Source organism: Pelophylax lessonae (genome assembly GCF_965119305.1).
Source record: "Pelophylax lessonae genome assembly, chromosome: 6".
Classification (NCBI taxonomy): domain Eukaryota; kingdom Metazoa; phylum Chordata; class Amphibia; order Anura; family Ranidae; genus Pelophylax; species Pelophylax lessonae.
Window position 1 is genome coordinate 131931945 of NC_138773.1, and position 27636 is coordinate 131959580.

At 39.9% G+C, this 27636-nt stretch overlaps 1 protein-coding gene across 1 annotated transcript in view; it reads right to left on the reverse strand.

Moving 5' to 3' along the window:
* Positions 1-13377: 13377 nt before the first annotated feature.
* SHISA9 (shisa family member 9) overlaps positions 13378-27636 on the reverse strand; it is a 1221995-nt gene continuing 1207736 nt past the window's right edge. The window contains exon 4 of the mRNA XM_082262019.1: positions 13378-14161. Within this exon, the coding sequence (XP_082118145.1) occupies positions 13626-14161 (536 nt within the window). The 3' untranslated portion in view covers positions 13378-13625. The remainder of the gene's footprint in view (positions 14162-27636) is intronic.

The following is a 27636-nucleotide window of genomic DNA, read 5'->3' on the forward strand; positions in this document are numbered from 1 at the left end:
TAGGAGGGGGAGGGGGATTTTTTTTTATTTTCAATATGTTTATTGAATATCGTAATAAAAGGTACATACAAATAATAAATTAGCCTGCAGGGCCCAAAAGTGTAATTGAACAAATTTAGTATAAGAAATGAAAAGCTTTTAGAGTGGTTTGTGTAATTATATGGAGACAGAGAGAGTATAAATAAAATTAAATGAATGACCACAACAAGTAGCCAAAGCTTCCTACACCCTCCAAGCTTCTAGTCATAGAAGGCCCAGGGGATCCCGGGGTAGGGGAATGGAGCATCACCAGGGTCCTTCCAACCCGGCGGGGAACAGACACGCCCCCCCCATGGGATCAAACTGTCAAACTGTGAAGGTAGAGACCCCATCACGGGCATCTGGAGACCCAGAAAGCCCCCTCCCTCCAGCCCCCATCCAAAGCCACTGGTATAGCTAATATCAGAGCCATGGTAGCTTGTATTGTATAGAGAGGGATAAGAGGATTTAAAGATCCACTTTTGTGTCCAAAAAAAACACCTTGTGCTTGGCTATCAAAATATAAGAGCATGAGAGGAAGAAAAATAGTTCCCCTTTGGAAACAAGTGTTCAACCTTCTGGGCACTCCATATAGTAAAATGAAAAGCGGAAAAGGGTTTTCACAATTAGGAATAAAGAATAGATGAAAAGTGAAGAGAGAGAAGAAAGGGGGGAGAAGCCAAGTGGCTTTAAGAGAAAGAAAAGTCAATGAGCGAGGGGAGGGGAAGTAGGAGGGTCCTTTTGGGGGAATACCGTGCCCGGGTACAAAGGAAATCCAACATAAAGTGCCCAAGGTTCCCAGACTGCTTCAAACTTTCGCACTCTATCTTGAAGTTTAGCAACAAGTTGTTCCTGGGACATGATTCAGGAGACCTTCCGTTTTGTTGCTGATATTGAGACAGAGGGCTTCTTCCAAGCTCCGGCTATCATAGTTTTAGCTCTCAAGAACATAAAGAAGATCAACGTCTAAGTATGTTTAGGGGTTTTGTCTACCCTCTGGTTCAAGAGGGCTATAGTTGGACCCTGATGAACAACAACCCCAGTTACTTTCCGTATTTGGTGCGTGAAACATGGAGCCAAATAGATTACACCCTCTGAACCACAGGGGGAAGCATCTGGGTAGATCCTGGCTAATCTGACGGGAACATAATAGCATCTAGTGAGTATTTTAACATTTGCTTCTATAAGAGATATGTTCATGATACCTGTAAGAGTGTTGGAGTGACTGGAACCTCTCAGCACTGCTTTATGGGCTGCCCAAAGTGTTGTTGGTTAAATGCTGTTATTGTCATTGTCTGTAAAATATTCCTTAAGCTTTTTCTAGGATTGTACATTGCATTGGGTTACTCAGGAGGGCCTCATTAAGACACCATTTGGATGGGCCTTTGGGCCTTTGTCCCGTAAAGAGCGTTGGAGGGAAAAGTGTCCGCATAGAGTGGTCTGATAGGGGTGTGTCTCGAATTTTGGATGTTATGGCTAGGGGAATAGAGGAAGATCTGATGAAAATATGGTCAAACCTGGCGTACGTGTGATGTGGGGCAGAGAGTTGCGTGTAGTCCCTGAAAAGGGGGGTTATTTCCCTCCAGATATCGATCATGCCAAGGGCATGAAGAACCTTCGCTATTTTTAGGCCTTGTCTGGGGGGGCGGTTTGATTTCCGGGTCCCCTTTCTTGATTTATCCAAAGAGAGATCAAATGCTATATTGGAGTCTCCTCCCAAAATAATGTAATAGGATACAAAAGTATAAATTTTACCATTGATGGTACCCACCACCAATAGGTAATGACTTTCCGGGTCCCTTTGTATTTTGGAAGGGGAGAAATTTTAACATTTGGAAAAGCAAATTGCTACTCCACGTGTCTTGTTTGTGGAATTAGCTAGGTAAAATTGGGGAAAGCTCTGGTGAAGGAAGGAGGGGTTTTAGGAGATTGCCAAATGAGTTTCCTGTAGGAGACTAACATCTGTCTTTAGGGTATGATATAATTGGAACTTACCAGGTAATTTACCAGGTAATTAGGACCCTGTACATTGTGGGATAAAATCTGCATAACCGTATTGGAAGGTTTAGAATTAGCCATGGATCAGAGGTTTGGACAACTCATAATAGAAACAAATCTCACCCAGTGAAGACAGGTCGCCCTGTCATGCATTGCATCCCCAGCCTTTCCAAAGTCTCAATTCTGTGGATCGATGTGAGATGAGTTCCAAGCAGACCATTGGAAAGGGAGAGGTTAGAGAAAGAAAAAGAAAAAAGGTAGAGAAGGGGAAGCAAAAGAATACAAGACAACAATTAGAGAGACAATGAAACCAAAAACCCAGTAACCCACCCAGGTGAGGAAGGGTCCAGCCACTTCCCACCAAAAACCCTGAGAATGGTGATATTCCCAGAAAGTGGGGAACATCAATCTGTCACTGAGAGTAAAACAAACGCATCAGCAGCAGAATTAGGCGCGTTGTATCCACTTTGGCCCACACACCTAATGATATAATAACAAACTTCAAATAAACAGAGCACTGTTCCTTTAAAACCTGGAAGGAGTAGGGCCTGAACAGTTGTCACCACGTTGTCCCCTATCCCCTGTCAAGCAATCAGACAGCAACAATTTCTTTGTTACCCACCAGGAGCATCAAGGAGGCAACTGCACAGGGTAAATCATAATATTCCGTAGGGCAATGTATCCAGTGAATATAGTGGGCCCCAGAGTTTGCCCCACCAAACGAGTCAAAACCCTAGGAGCCACCCTGGGTGACATCCCTGTTGTATCATAACAACAAATATGCCCAAGTAGAACTAAAGGAAGGTGTAAGAAAAACCTTGGAAACTTTAAGACAAATTAGACTTTGAACTCGTCAAACATTGGTGGAATAGGGGAATAGGACTACCAGTCCTCGCTTCCTACCCCCCCCCCCACCCTTTGGAGGAGTCCCCCAGTAAACAAAGAGGCAAGCCCATGCTAAAAGCTAGCACAAATCGTGGGAAGAGGAATGCTGTCTGAAGGATCAGTTCCAGAAAGTGCTAAACAGGATCCGGTTGTCCTTAATCCAGATGACTTCCTCAGGGAGGTTGAGAGTCCCTTGACCTCTTTGGTTGTTGTTTCTGCCAAACCAGAGTAAGTGGACTAGGAGGAGAAGGCCTCTTGGCAGATGAGGGACTCCTGGATGTGGATGGAGGAGGGGGGATCTCTTGGGTAATCTACCCCAGGTGTAGGAGCAGGCGTTCACCTTCTGAGAATGATGAGAAGCTGTGGGCCTTGTTCCGTTATGAGAAGTTCAGGCAAAATGAAAAGGACCATCTCTATGTTATGTTCTTTTGAGCCAGAACTTGAAGGAGGGGTTTCAGAGAATAACACCTTTTTTACGGTAAAGGGGGAGAGTTCTGCAAAGACTTGGACCCAATGTCCCTGAATAGTGAGCCCATCTTAATTCCTGGACAATTTCATCACCTCTTCCTTTAACAGAGTAAAAGTGGGGTGTAACTATAATGTCTCTTGGTAGACCATTGGTTGCTAGGCTTTGTGCACTTTTCCAATTCCAAACCGTATTCCAGTCTTGGAATTGCATGGTTACCTTCTTTCACTGATTCAGGGAGTCCTCTCACTCTGAAGTTGTATTGTCTTGAATGGTTTTCAAGGTCATCTATTTTGGACAATGCAGTTTCCAACTGATCCTGGATGTCCTGTATTCTGGAAGTGATTTGGTTAATTCTGGCTACAGATTGGTCAGCCTTCTTTTCCATGACTTCCATCCGTGAACCCAAATGCTGCAGTTCAGCATGGATGGAGGAGGTGATCTGTGCAGCTGTTTGGGCCAGACACCTGATTAGCATTGTGGAAAAAGTGGCCATCATGGAAGGGAAATCAGTAGGGGTGATAAATGGATTGTTGGCCCCCTTCTCACATGCTTCTGGTGTGGACAGAAAATCACTCATGGGTGTCAGGATAAGGTCTTCACATGTCCTCCCAATCAGTGATTCAGTAGATGCTGGGGAAGGGGCAGCATGGGGCTGATTACTCACTTTGACATGTATTAAAGGAGTCATTTCAGGGCTAGAGGCGTCTTGGTCAGCAATGGAATCCTCTGTATCACCATCTGTGTCTCGTGTGGTAGTGGCCGCCATCTTTGATAGGCTGGCCTGCCACGGGATGTGATGCAGCTGACTGGACAGATTTCTCCTGGCAGAGCCCCCAGGCATCAAATTATTCCCTGGGTGTTCCCAGTTCGATCACTGGTGGAGCGGGTCAGGAACAAGTGCTCCGAAGGCTGTGACGGGGTTTAGAGGACCAGAGTGGTGGGGAGTGCCAAGGCTGAGCAGCCATCTTGGCCATCTTGCACATGCAACTCCAGGAGGGATATTTTTTAGGATTAGTTAGGGTTAACCCGGAATTCTACTATAAGTGTATTTCTTATTGTGACTGGGTAAATTAGAAGTTAATGTTTTACACATTCCTCAAAGAGAAGGAAAAAGATGACACAAGCCTAAGCTGACTGGCTTTGAGCTGATTTCTATAAAAAAAGGAATATGCGTGAGATGAAATTAGAAAGGGAAAAAAAATAAATAGCAGATAGAAGATCTGAACCCAGAAAGCATATTTAGATCAATATTAGAAAGCGCATTAAAATCAGCCAAAAGTAGTACAGGGACTACTTTGAAGTCGTTGCGACTTGAAGTCGTTCAGATATGAACGGTACTCATTGGAAATCATGGAGAATGACTTGTCATGCGACTTTGCAGTCCCAAATCGCAGGACAAGTTGCACAAGTGTGAAAGGGGCCTTAATTGAACAAACTGAAGTTAGAAGCTGATTGGCTACCATACACAGCTGCACCAGATTTTGCACTTTCCAGTTTTAGTAAACCAACTCCTATAAATTATAACGTTGTGAGAAAGCCAATATCTGGGATAGTAATGTGGGTCCTTTACTGAAAATTAAGTTCTACTTTAAAACCACCAAAGAAAGAAATAGCATAGTGTGTAGTTTAGTATGTCAAGACACTGAATCTTCAATAGTTCAACCAACACATTTTTACAGTAAGGCACAATTTCAAGTATGCATTAGGTGTTGGGCTCATATAGCAGTTATGCAATATCTGGTCAGGTAGACAGAGCACAGATTGTGCAACCAAAGCACTCCCTTATCATTTACATGGCAAAGCATCTCAAACAAACAAAAAAATGTCTTATAGAGACCCTTTACACTGTGATTGGCAAAGCTTCCAAGCACAGGCCAATACAATATGGGCTCAGATCGTTTCCTAAGCAGAACTGCAGATGTGTTTCCTTCACAAAATGTAATATTGGTAATATTTCCTGAAGTATGCTTATCTAAACTTGCAATGTGGCTCCACTTCTCTTCAACCACAGACATCTCTAACCTTACCTATTTCACCAATTAATGCATCTTTAGTAAATGGAATACTCATAGTGCTACAAGTACCTAATTCTAGGGAAGATAATAGGCAGCAGTAGGGAAGAAGAGTCATGGGGTTGATTTATCAAAGGCAAAAAGGCTTTTCACTTAAAAAACAAAACAGTTTTGCTGTGAAAGGGCATTTTCCCAAGAGCTTAGTGTGTTCTACTTTCAGTAGAAATCTTCCTTTGCCCTACTCCCCACCCCTACTGCCACAATCGTCCAGTGGGGCAGGGGTTAATACAGTTAAGGGGCTGTCAGGGGCTCTCATAATAGAGCTCAACTATGCTTACTCTTTCCTGCCAGATCCGTCATGAATGACACAAGATCTCTGAATGGGGAATGAGCAGATGATTGATAGCTCCATCACATCTATTCACAGACCTTGTGTCTGGCAGGAAAAGGTAGGTATAGCTCTCTTGATAAGCACTCCTGACAGCCCTTTAGCTGGATTAACCCCTGTTGGACTGGAAGATTTCAGCGGTGGGGGTGGGGAGGGGAAGGAGAGATAGGACAGAGCAAGATTTCTACTGAAAGGAAAAGGATCAACATAAGAGACACATCACATTTACTGTAAGTTAAGCCACTTGTGCTGACTTTTATGTTTTTATTTTTAGCAAAACGTGGTCCTTTACATGTGCAGGAATAGGGGGAAATGCTGGAGTAAAGATATATAGAAGAATTCAGGGTTCTGGGTAGAGGCTGAGCTCCTGCACCAAGGCCTAGGAGGCCATAGTTTTGCTCCTAATGCATAGCCATACAATAAATAAATATATTTTTATTAATGATCATTTGTATTGCATACATTGAATTACTAGAATTCATTGATTTACCATATAAATACTTTAATGTAATATGTGTCAAATATTACTATTGTAAAATTGTGTTTTATTAGCAAATATAGAAACAGCTGGTGTAACAGTCACAACAGACACTGGGTTGGGACAGGTCTGCACTGCTACACTTCTGAGTAAATGAATGCATGAAATAAGATGGTTGCAGTAGGTTGCAGTTGCAGTTTTCTTTCCTTCCTTTTTTTTTTTTTTTGTTTTTTTTTCTTAACACACACACCCTTAAATGCATTATATGGAAAAACCGCAGATAAAATAACCTTGTTGAATAAGCTGATGTTCATAAAATTACTGACCACCAGTGCAAGTTCCTGCTGAACAAAATGTTTTTAACATCAGCTGACATAAATGGAGCTCTCAGTGTATATGATTCTTACACTAAAAAAAAATAGTTTTTATAGATTTCTATTTTATAGATTCCTATTAAAGCAAAACATGTAAGTAATAAGATGAAAATATTATTTTAGTGAAATACATTATTCACAGGTCAAATAAAAAATTAGCTTTTATATTTTATCTTTCAAACTGAGAGAATGGATTCATAGCATGACTATACTGCTGGTGAATAGGACTAGACGCTAGATGCAGGTGCACTGTCCTTGTGGCCAGAAGCACTGGTGTATTCACCACATAATGATGTCATCACATGGTGCCTGACTATGTTCATTTTCCTGACCTAGACCCAGGAGTCATTAACATTTTTGCAACTACTGTAATATACAATCTTCCTGGATGTAAAACTCTTTGTATAAATCAACTAGCACAGATGGTGAAAAAGAAAATGTGTTTTGCAGATCAACAGAAGAGTTTTTTTGTGCTGTCAGAATACAGCATATCACACAATTGATGTTTACTACAACTTAATATAGATTATAGGAAAACAAAGCTTATTTATAGGTGCATAATATTTCCAGGAAAATTATTTTTATTTTAAATGACTGAACATTAGCATTCTAATTTGTTTAACTTTTTTCCTAATGTGATAGATAAGCAATAGTTTCTGTTTATTTAATATAAGTTATTTAAAAATAAATATGAAAAGCTAACTGTCACTGATCTGACGATTGCTTTTGGTAATTAGGCACTAAGGTACCTCATTGCAAGCAATATTAAGCATTCATGATATTCAAAAGTGCTTGTTTGAAAGACTAAAAAGCTGGACAATCTATGCAGATATTCCACTGCTTTTTTTTTTGGCATAGAAAGGAGAACAATACTTTCACTGTGAATGTTTTTATGTTTTATGTTACTCAGTTGAGGGTGAACATCCTCAGTGAGTCTGGCAGTGTACCTTTGTGGACAATGATGCACAGATCACTCAAAACTTATTATTACTGATAAAGCTTTCTCTGCAGGCACACAACCCTAAACTACAATGTCAACAGATTTAAATAACTATTGGGCTGTATATTGTACAAAAACAACATATTACTCAGCACACTTTAGTAAGACAGTGTTTAGTTCTAGCTAGTAAGGTAGAAATGTTTGTTTGCTATATCATTGTTGTCATATTCGTACAGATAAGTGCATGATGCCATAGATCACAAAACGTATACATCCTGATACCTGACTTCTATTAAGTCTATTTATTTTGCTTAAAGAAGGTAATATTTAACCTTAGTTTAAACCCATATAATACAGGTAGAGAGACATTGGGCAGTACTATCTAGGGACTAACCACATAAAAAGGGTAAACTTTTCCAGGCAAATGCTATCCTTGAAGCTCAAGCCACTGTTAAGTGAATGGCCTGTCCCCTGGAAATTCACTTAAAGGCCTACAATGTTAAGGCAGAAAGCCATGATTTTTTATAGTCACAAGAGGTGTATGCAACTTTAAGTATGGTTCTACTTTCCTTAATATTTAAACATTCATTAGGGTTGGGTAATATTGGCTTTTGCTATACTTCTGGTCTGCTACGGCTATGAGTGCTGCAGCTCTCATACACAAAAGTTTCAGTGTCGTATAGCTGCCGTTCATCCCCCTTTCCCATTAACAGAACACTTTGTTCTTTGCGAACAAGCAATAGTGCAGGTTTTGTGCCTGAGACCCAGAGCTCTCATAACCAATGCACCGGAAGCATAGCAAAAGCTATACCTGTGGTTTGAATTGTAGTATAAGAATGTACAGCCATACCTAAATTGGAATACACCTCTTGATACTTATTTACATTGCACATTAAAAAAATGTCTGGTATTTCTGTGTCTTGCAAGTAGCATTTAGTTTATGCTATATTTAGAAAAAAATGTATTATATTACACCTAAAATAAATTTTGCTATGCTGTTTCTGAAAATAGCCTCTATAGGATTAAGGATTTTGTTCTTACCATACAGTAGATCCCCCAATATAATATTATGGTCATCTTTACTAATGCCCTTTATTATCTTTTAAATCGAGCAATGGATGTGTTTGTGTATGTGTCCAGTTCACATGCTACAGGTGTGCGGTATGTTGCAAAAAAAAATGCAGCATGCCTGCATTCTTTTACAGTGCAACTCACCACAGTTCACTGCATGCCACCACAGCTCACCACAAGGTGCTGGAGTGCACATAGTTAAATGAAATGTCATTGGGCGACATTTCAGTGAATATAAAAAAAAAAATAAAAAGGTCAACAGTGCAATGAGTCGTAACAACACCCCCCCCCCCTCCCCCTTCACAATGCACACCAGCACACATTCATCAGCATGTAGCATAACGCAGGCAAACTGGTATGAATGAGCCCTAAGACCCCAGTAAAATGTTGCTACAAACTTACAGAGTAATCTAGCAACCCACAGATTGAGCACTGTGGGTCAACAGTACATAAAACTAGAGTGTTTGTTAACTTTCAAATATAACACTGAATTCTCATTGTTGTTTGATGGCTAAAAAGGAACTGTCACTCTTTTCTTGATTCATACCAATAATTAATAAAGTCCAACTGCAACTGCTTTCTACTCAAATGCTGCTAACATTTGCTGAAAACAATCTTTATACTCGAAAGGTACATGTCTCCCTACCTTTTGAGATGGGAACAAGGGACACCTATTAGCAAAAGTATGTAGGCATAGGACATATCTCCTGCCATGCCCCCTTAAAGGAGAATTATAGAAAAAAAATGATTGGTGCTTTTTTTTTTTTACCACTACTATACCTTTATACTTTTTACTGGCTTTTGAAATTTACAAAGGCAGCAATTTAGAAATTGGATAAAACACTTTTTGAAAGATAAAAAGTAAATTTTATATACAACTGTAAAGATCAGACCAAAATGAGGGGCAAATAAGGAGGAAAGAGACAGGAGGACTTTCTTCCAAATCGGGGACAGTCCCTCGTAAGGTAAAAATCACAAGTTTTATTCAACAGGCTTCAAATGGCCTGTATGTTTGCTTCTGATGGCGAAGCATGAATAGGGTGTGACATTGGCTGATAATGAAATCATATCTTTTTTACCTTCTAGTCACTATCTAAAAATAAAGTATTTTGTGAGAATTAAGAATATGAATAACACTGTCTCTGCAATACAAGGTGTTGGAGTTTCGCCCGTATCAATGAATATTTGGTACACAGGGTTTATTCATTTTTTAGTCACCACATAGTCCACACTTGCACAAGAGATTACCACTGGCAAATTTACAACTGTATATCAAGAAAGTGTCTTCCTAAAAAAAAAAAAAAAAAAATGTTGTTTACATATGAATAAATAATGGCTTAGGTGTACATTATGTTTTTTTTTAAGTCTCAGTATCTTATAACCACATTTATATCATATCCAAAGACAATGATAAATGGAGACATCTGAGACATGGAGCCCTAAAATGAAATGCCCTCTTATAATAATATCAAGTCTGCACAGTTTTCAGTATTTACACACATATGCAGTTTTGATAAATTGTATTGGATATTAGCTCCTAATTCACAGAAACATGATATTCACTTATGAGAAATGATGCAAACTTCAGAAATGTAATTTAATAATTAATGTAGTATACATAGACAGAAACATTTATGCAATGTCATCCATATCTGATGTTTGTTTTCTTTAAACATTAGATCAACACTGTACTGCATCGGAGTCAATACCAGATTATAAAATCACATTTGTATTATAAAAATGAAATGAATTTGAATTTGAAATTCTCAAAAAATCAGTGCTAATGCATGTTATTTAACAAAAACAACATTGTATGCCATAATACGAACTTGGACTTTGGACTTTTTAAAGAAGCAAAAAATTACAGTCAGACTTTGGACAGCCAGTGCCAGATAACTGTATAAATTCTAGTCCAGTCCAACCTTGTTGCCGATGTGATGCTTCTTAGTACTGAAAATGTGAAAGCCGGACATTCAGGAAGTACTAAGAGGTTGAAATTTGTGCTTAAGATTGGGAATTTCTTAGGTAAATTTTGAATTGTTTTTTGTTTTTTTTCCAATGCAGGTTGTTTTTTCTCAAATGTACCTATATTTGCACAGAACATAAAATATATATTACATGCTTAATTTTCTGTCTCTATCCTACCCAATGTTCAAAGAAGTTTGTGGACATTAGCACTGCATTGCTTACAGTAGTTGATAACCCCTTATCTCTACAAGGCAATAAAGCTCAGTGTGCAATTACACACAAAGACAGCCCTGTACTAGATCCGCTACATTGATGATTCAATTTTATTATTGGAGTTTGTTCACCTATGCAAAGATGCAGTCAGAGTTTTACTTGACAAACGTGACTCTTTCTAATAACTTTCAAAGGAACGTTGCTATATCAATGCTGTATGTTCTTGTATTATGATGCTGGGTCTCATCTTACATCCTATGATTATCATAGGGGAGGTAATGTCATTGCGGTGAGGGTATCCTGTATATTTCTACAAAAAAGTGAATATAATGCATCAACTTTTTCTACTACTAAGTAGAAAAAACATTTGTAGTATAACTCCATTATTTACATTTGCAGCATAGTCCAAGATATATTATTTTGCAAGTATAAACATTTTGCAAAGTATAGTTATTTGACAATATTAGATTAATACACGAGTGCCTCCGATTTACTATTTAAAGCTGAACTCCAGGAAAACAACTACATTTACAGATGAAATGCATATATGGACCTGCCCCAGCATTTGAATCTCTGCCTACCCAGTCCTGAGATTTACACAGTCCTGGCATATTGCACTGCCCTGTCAGGCAGAACAGAATACTTGATTTTTCTCTGTTGCAATTAAAGGGATTGTAAAGGCAGAAGTTTTTTTTTTTATCTTATGCATTCTTTGCATTAAGATAAAAAAACCCTTCTGTGTACAGCAGCCCCCCCTAATACTCACTTGAGCCTATTTCTATCCAGCAATGTTTCAGGAGTTTATCAGCTGTTCGGGACTCCCCTCCTCATTGGCTGAGACAGTCAATAAAAGTCAGTCAGCCAATCAGGAGCGAGAGGGGGCTGAGTTGTGGCTCCATGTCTGAATGGACACAGGGAGCTCTAAGTCGGCTCGGGTGCACCCACAGCAAACTACTTACCAGGAGGGAGGGGCACTCAACAGAAGGGAGGGGCCAGGAGCACAGAAAAGGGACCTGAGAAGAGGAGAATCCAGGCCACTCTGTGCAAAACATGTTTGTTATTTAGAAAAAAAAAAAGAGACTTTACAATAACTTTAAGTAACACACAGGTCTTGTCCTCCACCCCCCCCCCCCCCCAAAGTAAAACACGAAAAAAAAAACCCTTAAAAATAAAACATTTTTTCACATTGATCTACCAATACTAACAGAGCATTTTATAGATAAAAAATGGTGTACCTACTTAGAGCCCCGAATATCATTAAAATATATAAACATTATTTAGGTATGCACATTTGTTATAAAATTACTGTCAAATTATCCAACTCCATGCTAAATTTGACCTGGACATCAGGGACCTCTGGTCACAAAGGATTAATGAATAAAGAGCTGAATTCATTTGTGCCTTTTATATCTGCCTGGAGTTCAGCCTTAGAACAGTTTGTTTTATTATTTATTTAGGAATGAATAAATCTCTTACTTTCTTTGATAAAAAAAAGTAAAAGCAAAACATGATATCATTTTATAGGTATTTTAAATGATGTGACACATGCAGTTAACCTGATATTATGGATATGGTTTTGTTTCATTGTTATATGGTTGAATATCCATAAGATACCAGTAAACTGGGTATGTCAGATAACGTAGTCCCCATGCAAACTGAAGCAAGCATTTACAAAACTATCCCAAAAGGTTTTTTTTGAAGGACTTTTCCATTACTTTTTGCTGGTTAAAACAAAAATGTCAAAAGTCTAAGGCAAACTTTACCTAAAAAGTAAAAACAAAACATGTCCCTAATACACTGCAAATATATAAAGCAGATATGCAAAACATTATTTAAATATCTTAAACGTATTTTGAAACATATTACAAAGAAAAAGCTAGTACTCGGCAAAATGTAAAGAATTAAGCAAAAACATAAAAAGGGTCAAACAAGACTTTTCATTGAACGATAGAAATACATTAAAGGCACCGCCCACTTTGTATGTTTCCAGTCATAAGCAAGTGAAAATAGGCAAAACACTGAAGATTTTCTTAGTTGACAGTGCATAATAGTTTTCCCTATCTGCCTATTTATGGAACACCAGGAACGGAAGAACACATGGATTATATTTTTCAAATCTTCCAAAAATCTTTCCCCAAGGAGGATTCCTTGTTTTCCTGTACTTTGTAGAAGGTTCACTTCTTTTTATTTCCCTTAATATACTCAAAGTTGTTATTTTTTTTTTTGTTTTTTGTTTTTTGTTAACAGTTTGGAACTTTCCACCAATAAGAAAGGCTCCATTCCCTTTTTGATAATTGTATGTAACAGTCTTGTTAAGGTTCTTGACCTCATTTTTTTTTGCTTCTTATGGATGGAAAGACCTAAATTCCAATTGGTTTTCACAGATGTGCAAAGTGATCATAATGAAAATAATCATTCTCATAACATTTTTTTCCCTTTATTATTGTTGTCTTACAAAAATATTGGCCAATATGACTTCCACCTTAGTGTGTCCTCTTTGACAGTTAGGAATAAACATGTTGATTTTTGACAGTTAGGAATAAACATGTTGATTTTTGCAGAGATGAAGGCTCTTTTGTGCTACTTCGTATCATAAAATTTTCATTTCTATTTTTTTTGTTTTAAAAAAGTGTAGGCAAAAGTATTTTTCTTTCATTATCTTCCCTGTGAAGTAAAAAATTGAATCCCTAATTGCATTCCTTGACAGTATTGCTAGACATATGAAACCCAATCTGTTCTTCTGCCGCATATGAGGACTTCCACTTATCTACCCTCAATGGTATGTATTCCAGTAGCATGGGCTTTGTATTTTCAGACAGTTACTTCTGTTTTGCTGTTAGTTACAAAGTATGGCTGTGGAGGAACATAGTGCTGATTTTGAGACTGTTCATTTACAGACTCAACTGGGCAATGCTTTTTAGTTGCATAAGCTTGCCGCCGTAAAGAATGCTCACTGTGATCCCACGTTTTGTAGTCTGGGTTGTATGATGAAGCCAGTGGATGATTATGGATTTTATTGACTTTGGATTTCTGTCCATTTAATTTCAAAGTGCCACCCAATGTGCCACTCATTGTGCCACTATGTTTGCCAGGCAGTGTTCCACTACCCAGAGTGCCACCTAAAGTACCACTCACTGAACCACCAAGTGTGCCTCCCATTGAACCACCAAGACTGCCTCCAATAGTGCCACCAAGACTGCCACCCACTGTGCCTCCAATAGTGCCGGCTTCTGGGCTGTACGATCTTTCTTGATCCACCCGAACAGGATGTAAAGGTAGGCTTCCCTTTGCTGCAAGCTCAGCAAGGTGTCTTCTTTTTGAATAGAAGTCATCATTTCCCTTTTCAGCTGTGCAAGATGTAAACAAAATGAATTAGTAAAGTGAATATGTGTAAATATAAAAAGCTTAAGGTAAAGGACTCATTTTATTTTTAAAAACATTATTGGAAATAATACTTAAATTATGATTATTACAAATAATACTATAAGAAAATGAAACACATTTACTATTACTTTTATTACTATTTTATGTGCACAGATTAACAATAATGTAAATAAAGATGCCGTTAGACATAAGAGGACTTCCTTAATCCAGGCACAATGTGACCACTCTCAAACATGTTTTCTGGCCAGCTCCTGCACAAACACAAACCCTCTGCTTGACTAAGTAATTAAGTATTCGTTCTTTGAATTTCTGAGGGAAAGGAAAGGATTGATTGCATTAACCAGTTTATCTTAGAGAAAACAGTAGCAATCTGGAACATGAAATTAAACTTATTAGATCACTTTGTACCATATAAGTTTCAGGAATGGCTGTCTCAAGGTACTCAAATAAATATGCAAAGGAAAGCTGAAGGTCATTTTCATCCATTAAAGTCATTTTTAAAAATGGACATCAAAAGGTTCCTGTTATTACATTTCTACATCTTCTATATTTTCATTACAGAAAAGCCTCCTATGTCTGTCGCTTTGAAACTATATTCACTTTGCTACCAAGAATTAGACTAAATTCAGTGATAGGCCTTTATAACTAGCATTCTCCTATCCCATGCACCTTATTGACCCCTGAGTAAATTTCATTTGACAGGAGAATGAAACCAGCAGGTGTTAGTCTTAAAATCACTGAACACAAACTTCAGAAACACAAACTTACTGCTACCAAAAGTAATAGATTACTTCAGTGATACCTTCCTAAAGGCATCCATTGTATAACATTTTTGGAAGAAATAGTGTTAATAAAAATCTATATTGGAGAAAAAAACTCAATCTGTTATGCTGTTCATGTACTTTTGTGATTTTCTAGCAATTTCAACCACTTCCAACCAGATGACAAAAACAATTAATCAAGGTAACCTACCATCAATTATTTCAACTGTTTTTTGGTTTTCATAAAACTCTTAGTGGTAGGCTGGACTTGTCCCATTGGTTTTGTAATTTACATCTTCCTAAGTGGTTGAAATTGCTAGAGAATGACTAAGTCTATGGCTATCATTAGGAAAAGGTGTTAATATACAGAAGCGTCAAAGTTAAGTGCATTCATTTTTTATTTTATCTTTAGTAGAGAAAGTACTTGCACTTGAGATTAGTCTGAGAATAGTTTGATATAAATTTGAGATACATTCACCTTGACTTATATAGAACAATAAATGTAACAGGCACTGTACATGGCAACAACAATAAACACTTTTCCACACAATCCAATTCAAATGCTTACACTGTATTCCAGATTTTTTAAACTGCTTCTAAAGACTTAATGTGCTAGCCCTTGTTATGTCATTTTGTTAAGCAATGCAAATCAAAAAGGAAATATTTGTAAGGAAGAATATTTATATATATATATATATATATATATATATATATATATATATATATATATATATATATATATATATATATATATATATATACAGTATATACATATATATATATATAGATATATATATATATATATATATATATATATATAACAAAATATCACATCCAACACAGACTTTCAGTTGCTGCTGAAATTATATCAGAGAAATGAATTTAAATTACACATTTACATTGTTAACTAGGTTGAAAAATGATGTCTATCATGTTCAACCTCTCTAAAACTTCAGCAGTTTTAGTGCAGAAGAAAGCAAAACAAAACCCTCTGGGCATCTGTGATAAAATTTGCTTAGCAGGAGGAAAAGGATACATTTATAACTTACAAATGCAATCGGGTCAGTTCCTTGGATCAAAGTCTTTCTGTGCTATCCTTAAGGAATTATAAATATAATCATTGTTACTTGTAATCTCATGTAGGACATTCCACAACTTGACTACTCTATTGCTAATTTGCTATATCTGTATATGGGCTGTGGATATAGTGAAACACACGATAATTAGATCACTTCAAACACTAATGATAGTAATCAGAAGACAGTCAGATATGCAAGCTCAATTCAGTTGTTAATGATTTCTACTGGCATTGTTTCCAAGCAACATACTTAGGCTGTACATGTATTTTTGTTTGGGCATTGAGTCGTGCTTTGACAGTAAAGCCTAGTACACATGGGCCAAATGTCATGCAGCATCGTTCAGCCCATGTGTACTGTAATTGGTCCGACAGAAGCCACCTGTTCGGCCAACTTCTGTTGAAGGGACATGTCCGAAAAAGGTCTGCCGATTGACTCCCAATCAGCACTCTCAGCCAATGACTGGGTCTAGTTTCCTTTGGAGATAACCATAGCAATCAGATATGTTTCTCTTACATATCAGATTGTTTTCTTAGAATGGCCATGCTAGACTGTGAGATGTTGTCACATAAACATTAAAAGGAATGATAAGTGATTTTGTATATATAAGTGTTTATTTTTTTTTTCCTTTATTATTTTGTATTTATATGTTGAGCCTGCAGGTGAAAAGGTTTGGATCTTTTACATATTCTCCTAGGTATTCATAAATCCAAAGAGTATATAAATTCACAGTACATACGACGCTCCTAGAAGTGCAAAGTCCCTTGGTTCATTGAAACTTTCATCTGTATCTGTAGAACATCAACATGGTAGGGGAATGAAAATAAAAAATGTCAATAAACCCAATGTGCATCTAGGTACATTTGGCTAATAACATTAGCAGCGCTGATGTGTCTCCTTAATACACAGTACTCATTTAGCTGCAATGAGGAGTCTAAATATAATTAATAAACATTAATAGACAGTTCTTATAGTCCAATATATAGGTTTTCCTCCAATCCTCTCCAACTTTGCTCCACTGAACCCTTCCTTGATAGGACACCAGCTCTCCAAGGTTCTCCTGGTGTACTTATACACCTTAGTATGTACCTGTGCAGTTGGAAGGACCATGCGATGGTGAAGGCCGATCCTTCACCATTGCATGGTCCTTCTGACTGCACAGGTACATACTAAGGAGAGCTGGTGTCCTATCAAGGAAGGGTTCAGTGGAGCAAAGTTGGAGAGAATTGGACGAAAACCGATATATTCAAAGGCTTACTTTTATTAATGTCTGGTGAGTGCCCATTACCTTAGAGTCGGAGCATGCACTGTTTGGTGGAGGAGCACACTATCCATTTTTACAGGAATTTATATTTATTAGTATTTATTTCAATTTCAAGGAGCATTATAACACAATATATAATATAAAAATCCAAAACACAAACAAACAGAGAACAGGAAGCCAAAATACATAAACATCCTCCTCTTCCCGATACACAATGTGTTTGCATTCGACAAATATTCTTACTCTTTCAGGGTTCAAGTAGTACTCAAAAATCCTCAAAGAGTATACAATTATCAAGACAGCAAGGCTCTACCAAATCTTCCCTTTTACTCTTCTCTCTCCCATCCTCGCTAAATGTCGCTACTTCTCCCTTTAATCTACCTCCTTATTGTGTGTCAAAGAAGACGACTATAAGTTTCATCTTTCCGTCTCTTACACTATGCTATTCTCCTATCATTCTTTTTCCCCCTCCTCCCTACCCTCCCCCACTCTCCCCAATCATACCATCATGCATACATCATCAAGAAAAACAACAGACAAACAATAAAAAAACAAACACCATAAAAAAAATTATAGATTTTCTTCCTTCTCTCCCCCCTCCTTCCCTATCCTCTTCTCTCTCCTCCCCCTTCCCTCTTCCTTTTCAACCAAGAGCCCCTGAACGCAATAAATGTATGGTCTAATCCCCCGGGGTTATGTTTTGGGGTGCTAGATGGAGGAATTGTTTCCCCTCATCCAAGGTCGTAAATATGTTCCAAACACCCCATATTACCTTATATTATTCGTGTTTATTATGTGAGCAGAGTACTAAATCCTCCATTTTATTTATATGTTCTAATTTCCGTGCCCATTCAGACACTGAAGGAGGATATGTCCTCCTCCAGTATTGAGGTATGCACGCTCTTGCAGCATTCATCATATGAGGTAGTATGGATCTTTCATATTTCTTCCTTGGTAACTCCGATATCTGCAATAGGCAAAAAGCTGCGTCTCCCTCGATCCTATAATCCGTTATTTTTTGAATTATACCCCCTACTTCCGACCAGAATTTCTTTATACCTGGGCAGTTGCAGAAAATATGGTACAGCGTGCCCTCTCCTTCCCCGCATCTCCAGCACCTATCAGATTCCTGAGGATACCACTTGTGTAATTTATCTGGTGTATTATACCATCTGGTTAAGATCTTATAATTTGTTTACTGAATTTTGGTGCACTTTGTCGGCCCGAATGTTGACCTACATATCCTCTGCAACTGTGCTATTGTTATATCCTTGTTTAGGTCTAATTTCCATTTTTCCAGCCATTTCAGTTTTGGCTGTTCTACTGGGGTATTCAGCATTTTATATAGATTAGAAAGTGTACATCCGCTACTCCCCTCCTTCTCACATAGTCTCTCAAAGTTTGTCAGAGGTCTCGCAAATTTCTCCGGCCTTGGGAGCGACTCTGAAGAAATGTCGCACTTGGAGTGCCTCCCAGAGGGGGAGACCATATGGTACGTTCCAGTCCGTCATGTCGGGGACCGAAGGCCATCTCCCCCGATTCACAAAGGTTTTTACACATTCTTGTCCGGATTCTCATTGTTTTTTAAAATACTGTCTATCCAGTCCTGGAGTAAAGTTAGGGTTCCCCAATATAGGGTATAAAGGAGATTCTGAAATATGAAGAATCCGCGCTTAGGATAATTTTAGCCTCTAATGTAATATTGATACTGGCTGCAGCCCACCTATGCACTATATTCCTAGAAATATAGTAAGAATAAAGGGTAAAAAGAAAAGGTGTATGGCGCTGCCAAAATATACTAATTGTTCCGTGTGTCTTTTAACAATGCTAAATGTTCACTCCTGAAGACGTCACTCCGACGAAACATACGTAGAGCGTCATCGCGTCACATCCGCCCAAGTGGAACGCACATCCGGCCCGTGGAACGCACGGCGTCCCGGAAGTGCGCAACTTCTGCTGTTTGCATGCCGATTACCCTCTTTATGTTTGTGAGTACCCATTTTTTGATTCTAATAAAGTAATTTTAAAAGCGGTACTACTCTATGTGAGCCTTCTTCCCCCATATATACCTGTGCATCTGTGGACCCTAATCCCAAGGACCTTGGCACGCAGGACTCGGGTAGAATATTGGACCACACAGTTACTCTAATAACCAGAGAAGGGGACCCCAGGATTATATATCCAAGGCCTGATACCCCTGTAGGGGTGAATAACTCTGGTAAGTGCGGTCCAAGGGGTGCGGGGAGCACTGAATTGTCACTGACATCTGAGCACCTCCAAAAAAGATTCTCTGTTAGAGCACCTGCACTCAAGTCACTTTTTTTGCTCCCCTATTTTAGGAAGGGTTCTTCCATTGTGGGACCACCCTCCTTTTTGGGCTTTTTCAGTCACCACAGACTTACTAGCACCTGGACTATTGTTGTCATATTTTAGAGTGGTTTATAAGATTTTACATACCTCTATTCAGTTTTATGTCATATATGATGCTATTTACTGCATAGTTACATCATTTTAGAATTTCACAGTTCACTTATGTGGTATTGAATGCTTTTTGTGGATCCAACCGATTTCCACTAATTTTCCCTAATTTATTGGGTTGACATCACTCACATTTTTCATATTTTTCTCACATTGCATTTTCACCCATTTTATTCTCAGCTGTTTTAGCACTATTTCAAATCCCTCACAGGGTTGGATCGCCTATTATTGTTGCACTCACTATATATTTTTACCAGTCACATATATGATGCACCTGACACTTTATTAATTCACAGTGAAGACACACATTTGATATATATTTAGCATCGTTGAAAGACACACGGAACAATTAGTATATTTTGGCAGCGCCATACACCTTTTCTTTTTACCCTTTATAAAGGAGATTCTGTTGTTGTTAAGTTTTGCCTCAGGGATTGCTGGTTACCTATCCTTATAGTGTTTCCAATCAGTGGATGTGTTTTCAGTGTTTTAGGGAGGCTCTGGTAACACCATAACGCTCTCTTTAAAGACACTGCAGTCTGTGCTTGTTCTATTTGAACCCAGATTTTCGTTTCTGAGTGGTGCCACCAGTCCATTATTCTATTTAAATGTATAGCGTGATAATATCTACGTAAATCTGGAATCGCAAGTCCTCCCATATGCTTAGGCAGAGTTAAGCTATTACGAGCTATACATGGCCTCTTCTTAGCCCAGATGTATCTAGTAAACATTCCATGTATAATTTTAAAAAAGCTATTCGGTATTTTAATGGGCAGTGCTCGCATAAGATATAAATATTTTGGTAAGATGTTCATTTTTATTAAATTCCCCCTGCCAAACCAAGATTGAAGTCCCCCCTCCCACTGATCAAGGAGTTTCCTTGTCTCCTTGACCAAAGGGAGCAGATAGATCTGCTAAGATATGCGTCCCTAAATACTTCACTGCCTCTTCCACCCAGACAAAACCAAAATTACTTTTTAGTCTCTTCATTTTTACTTCTGGGATCCCTATTCCCAGTGCTTCCGATTTCCCATAATTTATTTTGAGGTTCGAGATATCCCCATACTGTTTAAATTCCTTTAGAAGCACTGGCAGTGAAATATCTGGTTCTGTCAGGGTAAATAACAAATCATCCGCATATGCTGCGATTTTATATTGCTCCTTGCCCCGAGTAACTCCCCTTATATCTGGATTTAAACGAATCTTACATAAAAAAGGTTCAAGTGCTAAAGCAAAATGTAAGGGGGATAGTGGACACCCTTGTCTTGTACCATTCTTTATATAGAAGGGTTCTGAGAGAACTCCATTAGCCTTAACCCTCGCTGTTGGATTTGAATATACCTTGGTTATTCTTTCCCTCATTACTTCTCCTACTCCTATATATCTGAGCACCGACTGCATAAAGGCCCACTCAACTCTGTCAAAAGCCTTTTCTGCGTCGGTACTCAGTATAACACACGGGGTCATTGCTTTATTAACTATATGGATTAAATTGAGAACTCTCGTAGTATTGTCTTTCGCTTCTCTCGCCACTATAAATCCTACTTGATCTAAATGGATTACTCTCGAAAGGATCCTCGACATTCTGGTCGCTAATATTTTCGTGAAGATTTTTAAATCTGTATTCAACAGGGATATGGGCCTATAACTTCCACAATTCGCAGGGTCTTTACCCTCCTTCAAAGTCAGCGTTAAATAGGCCGCCAAGGTATCTCTAGAAAATGCCCCCTCTGGGCCCCTCTCATTAAAGAGTCTTTCCATGTATGGTCCCAAAATTGGGGCCAATACCTGGAAATACTGTGGTGTTAGTCCATCCGGTCCTGGTGCTTTACCTATCTTCATATTTTTTATAGTCTGTTGTATTTCCTCCAACGAGATTTGTCTTTCCAGATCGTCTCGTTCTTCTTCCGAGAGTTTAGGCAGGCCTGTTTGTATCAGATAGTCATCCATCTCTTTCTGTGATTTTCCCGTATCCGGTAAGTTATACAACAGAGAACAGACTGATATTCTGCAAAAGGTACAGGGATTAGAGAAGATACATTTAAGGATGTATCTTCTATCAACTTGTGCCCCACAAGGTGCTGGATCTATTCGTTATCCTCTCCAACCTAAACAAACATGCACAAGGGAGACCACCTGAATTCTTGCCAGAGATAATCTCTCTCCCCTTTTAAAGTATTTTTAAGTGAGATGTCTTTGTTCAAGTGGTGTGCAAGTGTTCTTCCAGGGACCTGGAGGCCACTACCTGCTCTGACACACCCCTGTGGTAGTTTTTGTGGTTACATAGTTACATAGTAGTTGAGGTTGAATAAAGACAATAGTCCATCCAGTTCAACCTGTGAAGGTGTGAATCATTTCCCATGCCCCTGAATGTTTTGATCCTTGAGATGTATGTCCAAGAGTCTTTTAAAAGTAGCCATACTCCCTGCAGTTACTACCATTTGTGGCAGAGAATTCCCCTGTGGAAGCCTGAGGTTAAAACGTTTCTCCCCTAATCGCATTGTATGGCCTCATGTCCTCATGCATTCCTTGCGACTGAATAGTTTTTTTTCTATGCTCTGATCACCATTGAGGTATTTATAAATTGCTATCATGTGCCCTCTCAGGTGTCTCTTCTCCAGGGAGAATAAATCAAGCACTTCTAAACGCTCTTCGTAATTGAGGTCCTCTAATCCTCTAATAAGTTCCTTTACCCTTCTCTGTACTCTCTCTAGCTCCAACACATCCCTTCTGAGGAATGGCAACCAGAACTGGACAGAATACTCCAGATGTGGTTGGATCAGTGATTTATAAAGTGGAAGGATTACAGCTTTGTCTCTGGAATACATCCCATTCCTTATGCATGCTAATATTCTGCCGGCTTTGGCAGCTGCAGCTTGACATTGCATGCTATGGCTAAATCTATCTTCTACTAAGACCCCCAGATCTTTCTCCATTTTTGATACCCCCAGAGGTTCCCCCTCTAGCGTGTATTTTGCTTTTACGTTATTTGTCCCTAAGTGCAATACCTGCAAAGAAAATGTTCACCTGGTTGAGGGACTTTTTAGGCACTGGTTTAAAGAAGTTGAATGTAAACAACAAAATATATAATGAAGATACATTTTATTTAAAAAAATTACATGGATTAAAAGAATGGCAAGCTAATACAATACATAAAATCCGCAGGCAGAAAAGTGACCACTAAACTGGAAGCGGTATAGTGGCCTGCTTCCAGCTCATCATCCAGGATAATGTCGTCCTCGTTCTCCTCCCCGCATCCATGGATAACACCAGGGATCCCAAAAAGGTTTAAAGCAAGCTCTTCTTGCTCCTCCTCATCCCCCCCAGCACCATCCTCCTCCTCTGACTCCTCTTCAGACTCCTGCTTTTGATTTGTCTCAGAGGGAGTAGCACCCCCTTGGAATTCATTCAACATTGCGACTTCCTGATCTTCCTGCTCCTGCTCCTCGACGGCTTGATCAATGACACGACGCAATGCACGCTCCAGAAAGAAGGAGTAAGGTATGATGTCACTTATGGCACCCTGGCCGTGACTGACCAGTTTGGTGATCTCATCGAATGGCCGCAGAAGTCTGTATGCGTCCCGCATGAGCAGCTACTGGCGAGGTGAAAAAAACCCAAGCTCCCAGAACCTGTCCTGCCGCCGAGTTCGAACAGGTAGTCATAACTGCACATTTCTGCTGGAGCAGCCTATCCAGCATATGCAACGTTGAGTTCCATCGCGTCGGGCAGTCACAAATAAGACGCCTGAGGGGCAGGTTGTGTCGCTGCTGAATGTCAGCAAGGCGAGCCATGGCTGTGTAAGATCTTCAGAAATGGCCCGAGATTTTCCTGGAAATCCGCAAGATGTCCTGGACCCCATGGTATTTGGCAACAAATCGCTGCACAACCAAGTTCAGGACGTGTGCCATGCATGGCACGTGTGTTATTTTGCCCTGTTTCAGAGCGCTCAGCAGATTGGCACTGTTGTCGCACACCACTTTACCAACTGACAAATTCAGCGGTGTCAGCCACTGATCTGCCTGTGAGCGCAAAGCTGAAAGGAGTGCAGGACCAGTGTGGCTCTGTGGCTCTTGGCTTCCAGGCACAACAGACACAGCACAGCATGGCAATGTCTCACCTGGCATGTGAAATAGGTTCAGGGGATCTTGGGCGGCGCAGGAGAAGATACGGTAGCAGCGGAAGAGGAGGAGTCAGCCGAGGAGGAGAGGGAGGATGGAGGAGGAGGAGAAGAAGAGGCAGGCTTGCTTGCAATCCATGGTGGTACAACTAAATCTACACAGGTGCCACGGGTTGCATGCTTAACGGCCGTCAGAAGGTTCACCCAGTGGGCAGTAAAAGTGATATACCTTCCCTGCCCGTGTTTGCTAGACCATGTGTCTGTGTAGATAACACCCCGCTTCAATCTGTGGTATTGGGGGGCCACAGGTTTATCACACCAGTTCTACAAATAATTGGCCAGTATCTGTTGTCAATGTGTGCAGCACAGTTAACACAGCAAAAGAGGCCTCATTTTTGCAGGACTAAAAATTATACTGTTAAATAACACCCCACCTCAATATGTGCTATTAGGGGGCCACTGGTCTATCACACCAGTTGTTCAAAAAATTGGTCAGTGAGTTTGGCACTGTGTGTATCAGACTTCACTCAGCAAAAGAGGCAATATTGTTGCAGGACACAAATACATATATGAAAGTATACTCAGATAACACCCCACTTCAATATGTGGTATTGGGGGGCCACTGGTTTATCACACCAGTTGTTCAAAAAATTGGCCAGTGAGTTTGGCACTGTGTGTATCAGACTTCACTCAGCAAAAGAGACAATATTGTTGCAGGACACAAATACACTTGTAAAAGTATACTCAGATAGGCTCCAAAAATTAGCTCACATGGTTTGAACTGACAGCAAAGAATGTAGTATATGATTGCTAGAGGTACAGTAGGCATTCACTGTATACACCAGTTGGTGGCGGGCTGTTTAGGCCACAAACATGAGCTCACATGGGTTGAACTGACAGTAAAGAACGTAGTATATGATGGCTAGAGGTACAGTAGGCGTTCACAGTATACTCAAGTTGGTGGCGGGCTGTTTAGGCCGCAAACATAAGCTCACATGGTTTGAACTGACAGCAAAGAACGTAGTATATGATTGCTAGAGGTACAGTAGGCATTCACAGTATACACAAGTTGGTGGCGGGCTGTTTAGGCCGCAAACATGAGCTCACATGGGTTGAACTGACAGCAAAGAACGTAGTATATGATTGCTAGAGGTACAGTAGGCGTTCACAGTATACACAAATAGGTGGCGGCCTCTATAGGCCGCAAACATGCGCTCACATGGGTTGAACTGACAGCAAAGAACGTAGTATATGATTGCTAGAGGTACAGTAGGCATTCACAGTATACACAAGTTGGTGGCGGGCTGTTTAGGCCGCAAACATGAGCTCACATGGGTTGAACTGACAGTAAAGAACGTAGTATATGATGGCTAGAGGTACAGTAGGCGTTCACAGTATACACAAGTTGGTGGCGGGCTGTTTAGGCCACAAACATGAGCTCACATGGGTTGAACTGACAGTAAAGAACATAGTATATGATGGCTAGAGGTACAGTAGGCATTCACAGTATACACAAGTAGGTGGCGGCCTCTATAGGCTGAAAAAATGAGCTCACATGGGTTGAACTGACACCTTTTTTTACGCTCCAACATTTGAGCCACAGAAGCCTGACTTTTTCCAGAAAAACGTGACGACGGTATTATGGAAGGTGGAGTGTTGGACAACTGTGAGGAGACAGGAGAAGGAGAAGGGGGAGGAGAAGGAGAAGAGGCTGGACGGTGAGAGCATGGAGTGTGGCTTTGTGGGTTCTGACAGTTTTGCTCCCACTGTGCTTGGTGATGGGATTTCAGGTGCCTTCTTAAGGCGGTTGTCCCTAGGTGAGTGTTGGGCTTATCGCAACTTATGCGTTGACTGCAAAGGCTGCAGATGGCAACACTGGGGTCGGCAACGGACACATTGATAAAAGCCCACACTGCGGAGCCATGTGCCGGCGTCCTGGGAGCGCCAGGAGTGACTGGACATGGTTGATGGCTCGCTCCTGATACATTTTCAGTCTGCTTTCTACCTCTTCTGCAATGCAAGTTCTGTCTGCCTCTCCTCCCTATCTGCCGGTCCGTCAGTCCGCCAGTTCTACAAATAATTGGCCAGTAACTGTTGTCACTGTGTGTAGCAGAGTAAACACAGCAAAAGAGGCAAAATGTTTGCAGGACTAAAATACAATCTTAGAAATGTATACTGTTAAATAACACCTCAATTCAATATGTGGCATTGGGGGGGGGGCACAGGTTTATTACACCAGTTCTACAAATATTTGGCCAGTAACTGTTGTCACTGTGTGTAGCACTGTTTACACAGTGAGAGGCCAAATTTTTGCAGGACTAAAGTACACTCTTAGAAATTTTTACTGTTAAATAACACCTCACTTCAATATGTGGCATTGGGGGGGGAGCATTGGTGTAGCATAGCAGTTCAAAAAATTGGCCAGTGAGTTAGGCGCTGTGAGTACCAGACTTCACTCAGCAAACTAGGCAATATTGTTGCATGACACAAGTACACTTGAAAAAGCTTACTCAGAGAACACCCCACTTCAATATGTGGCATTGGGGGGGGGGGGGCATTGGTGTAGCACACCAGTTAAAAAAATTGGCCAGTGAGTTAGGCGCTGTGTGTACCAGACTTCACTCAGCAAACTAGGCAATATTGTTGCATGACACAAATACACTTGAAAAAGTTTACCTAGATTACACCCCACTTCGATATGTGGCATTGGGGGGGGGGCACAGGTTCATTACACCAGTTCTACAAATAATTGGCCAATAACCGTTGTCACTGTGTGTAGCACTGTTTACACAGCGAGAGGCCAAATTTTTGGAGGACTAAAATACACTCTATGAAAATTATACTGTTAAATATCAGCCCACTTCACTTGTTGCATGACACAAATACACTTGAAAAAGTTTACTCAGATAACACCCCACTTTAATATGTGGCATTGGGGGGGAGCATTGGTGTAGCACACCAGTTCAAAAAATGGGCCAGTGAGTTAGGCGCTGTGTGTACCAGACTTCACTCAGCAAACTAGGCAATATTGTTGCATGACACAAATACACTTGAAAAAGCTTACTCAGAGAACACCCCACTTCAATATGTGGCATTGGGGGGGGGGGACCATTGGTGTAGCACACCAGTTCCAAAAATTGGCCATCGAGTTAGGCGTTGTGTGTACCAGACTTCACTCAGCAAACTAGGCAATATTGTTGCATGACACAAATATACTTGAAAAAGTTTACTTAGATAACACCCCACTTCAATATGTGGCATGGGGGGGGGGGGGGGCACAGGTTTATTACACCAGTTCTACAAATAATTGGCCAGTAACTTTTGTCACTGTGTGTAGCACTGTTTACACAGCGAGAGGCCAAATTTTTGCAGGACTAAAATACACTCTTAGAAAATGATTCTGTTAAATAACACCCCACTTCAATATGTGGCATTGGGGGGGGGGGGGGGCACAGGTTTATTACACCAGTTCTACAAATATTCGGCCAGTAACTGTTGTCACTGTGTGTAGCACTATTTACACAGCAAGAGGCCACATTTTTGGAGGGCTAAAATACACTCTTAGAAAATTATACTGTTAAATAACACCGCACTTCACTTGTTGCATGACACAAATGCACTTGAAAAAGTTTACTTAGATAACACCCCACTTCAATATGTGGCATTGGGGGGGGGCACAGGTTTATTACACCAGTTCTACAAATAATTGGCCAGTAACTGTTGTCACTGTGTGTAGCAC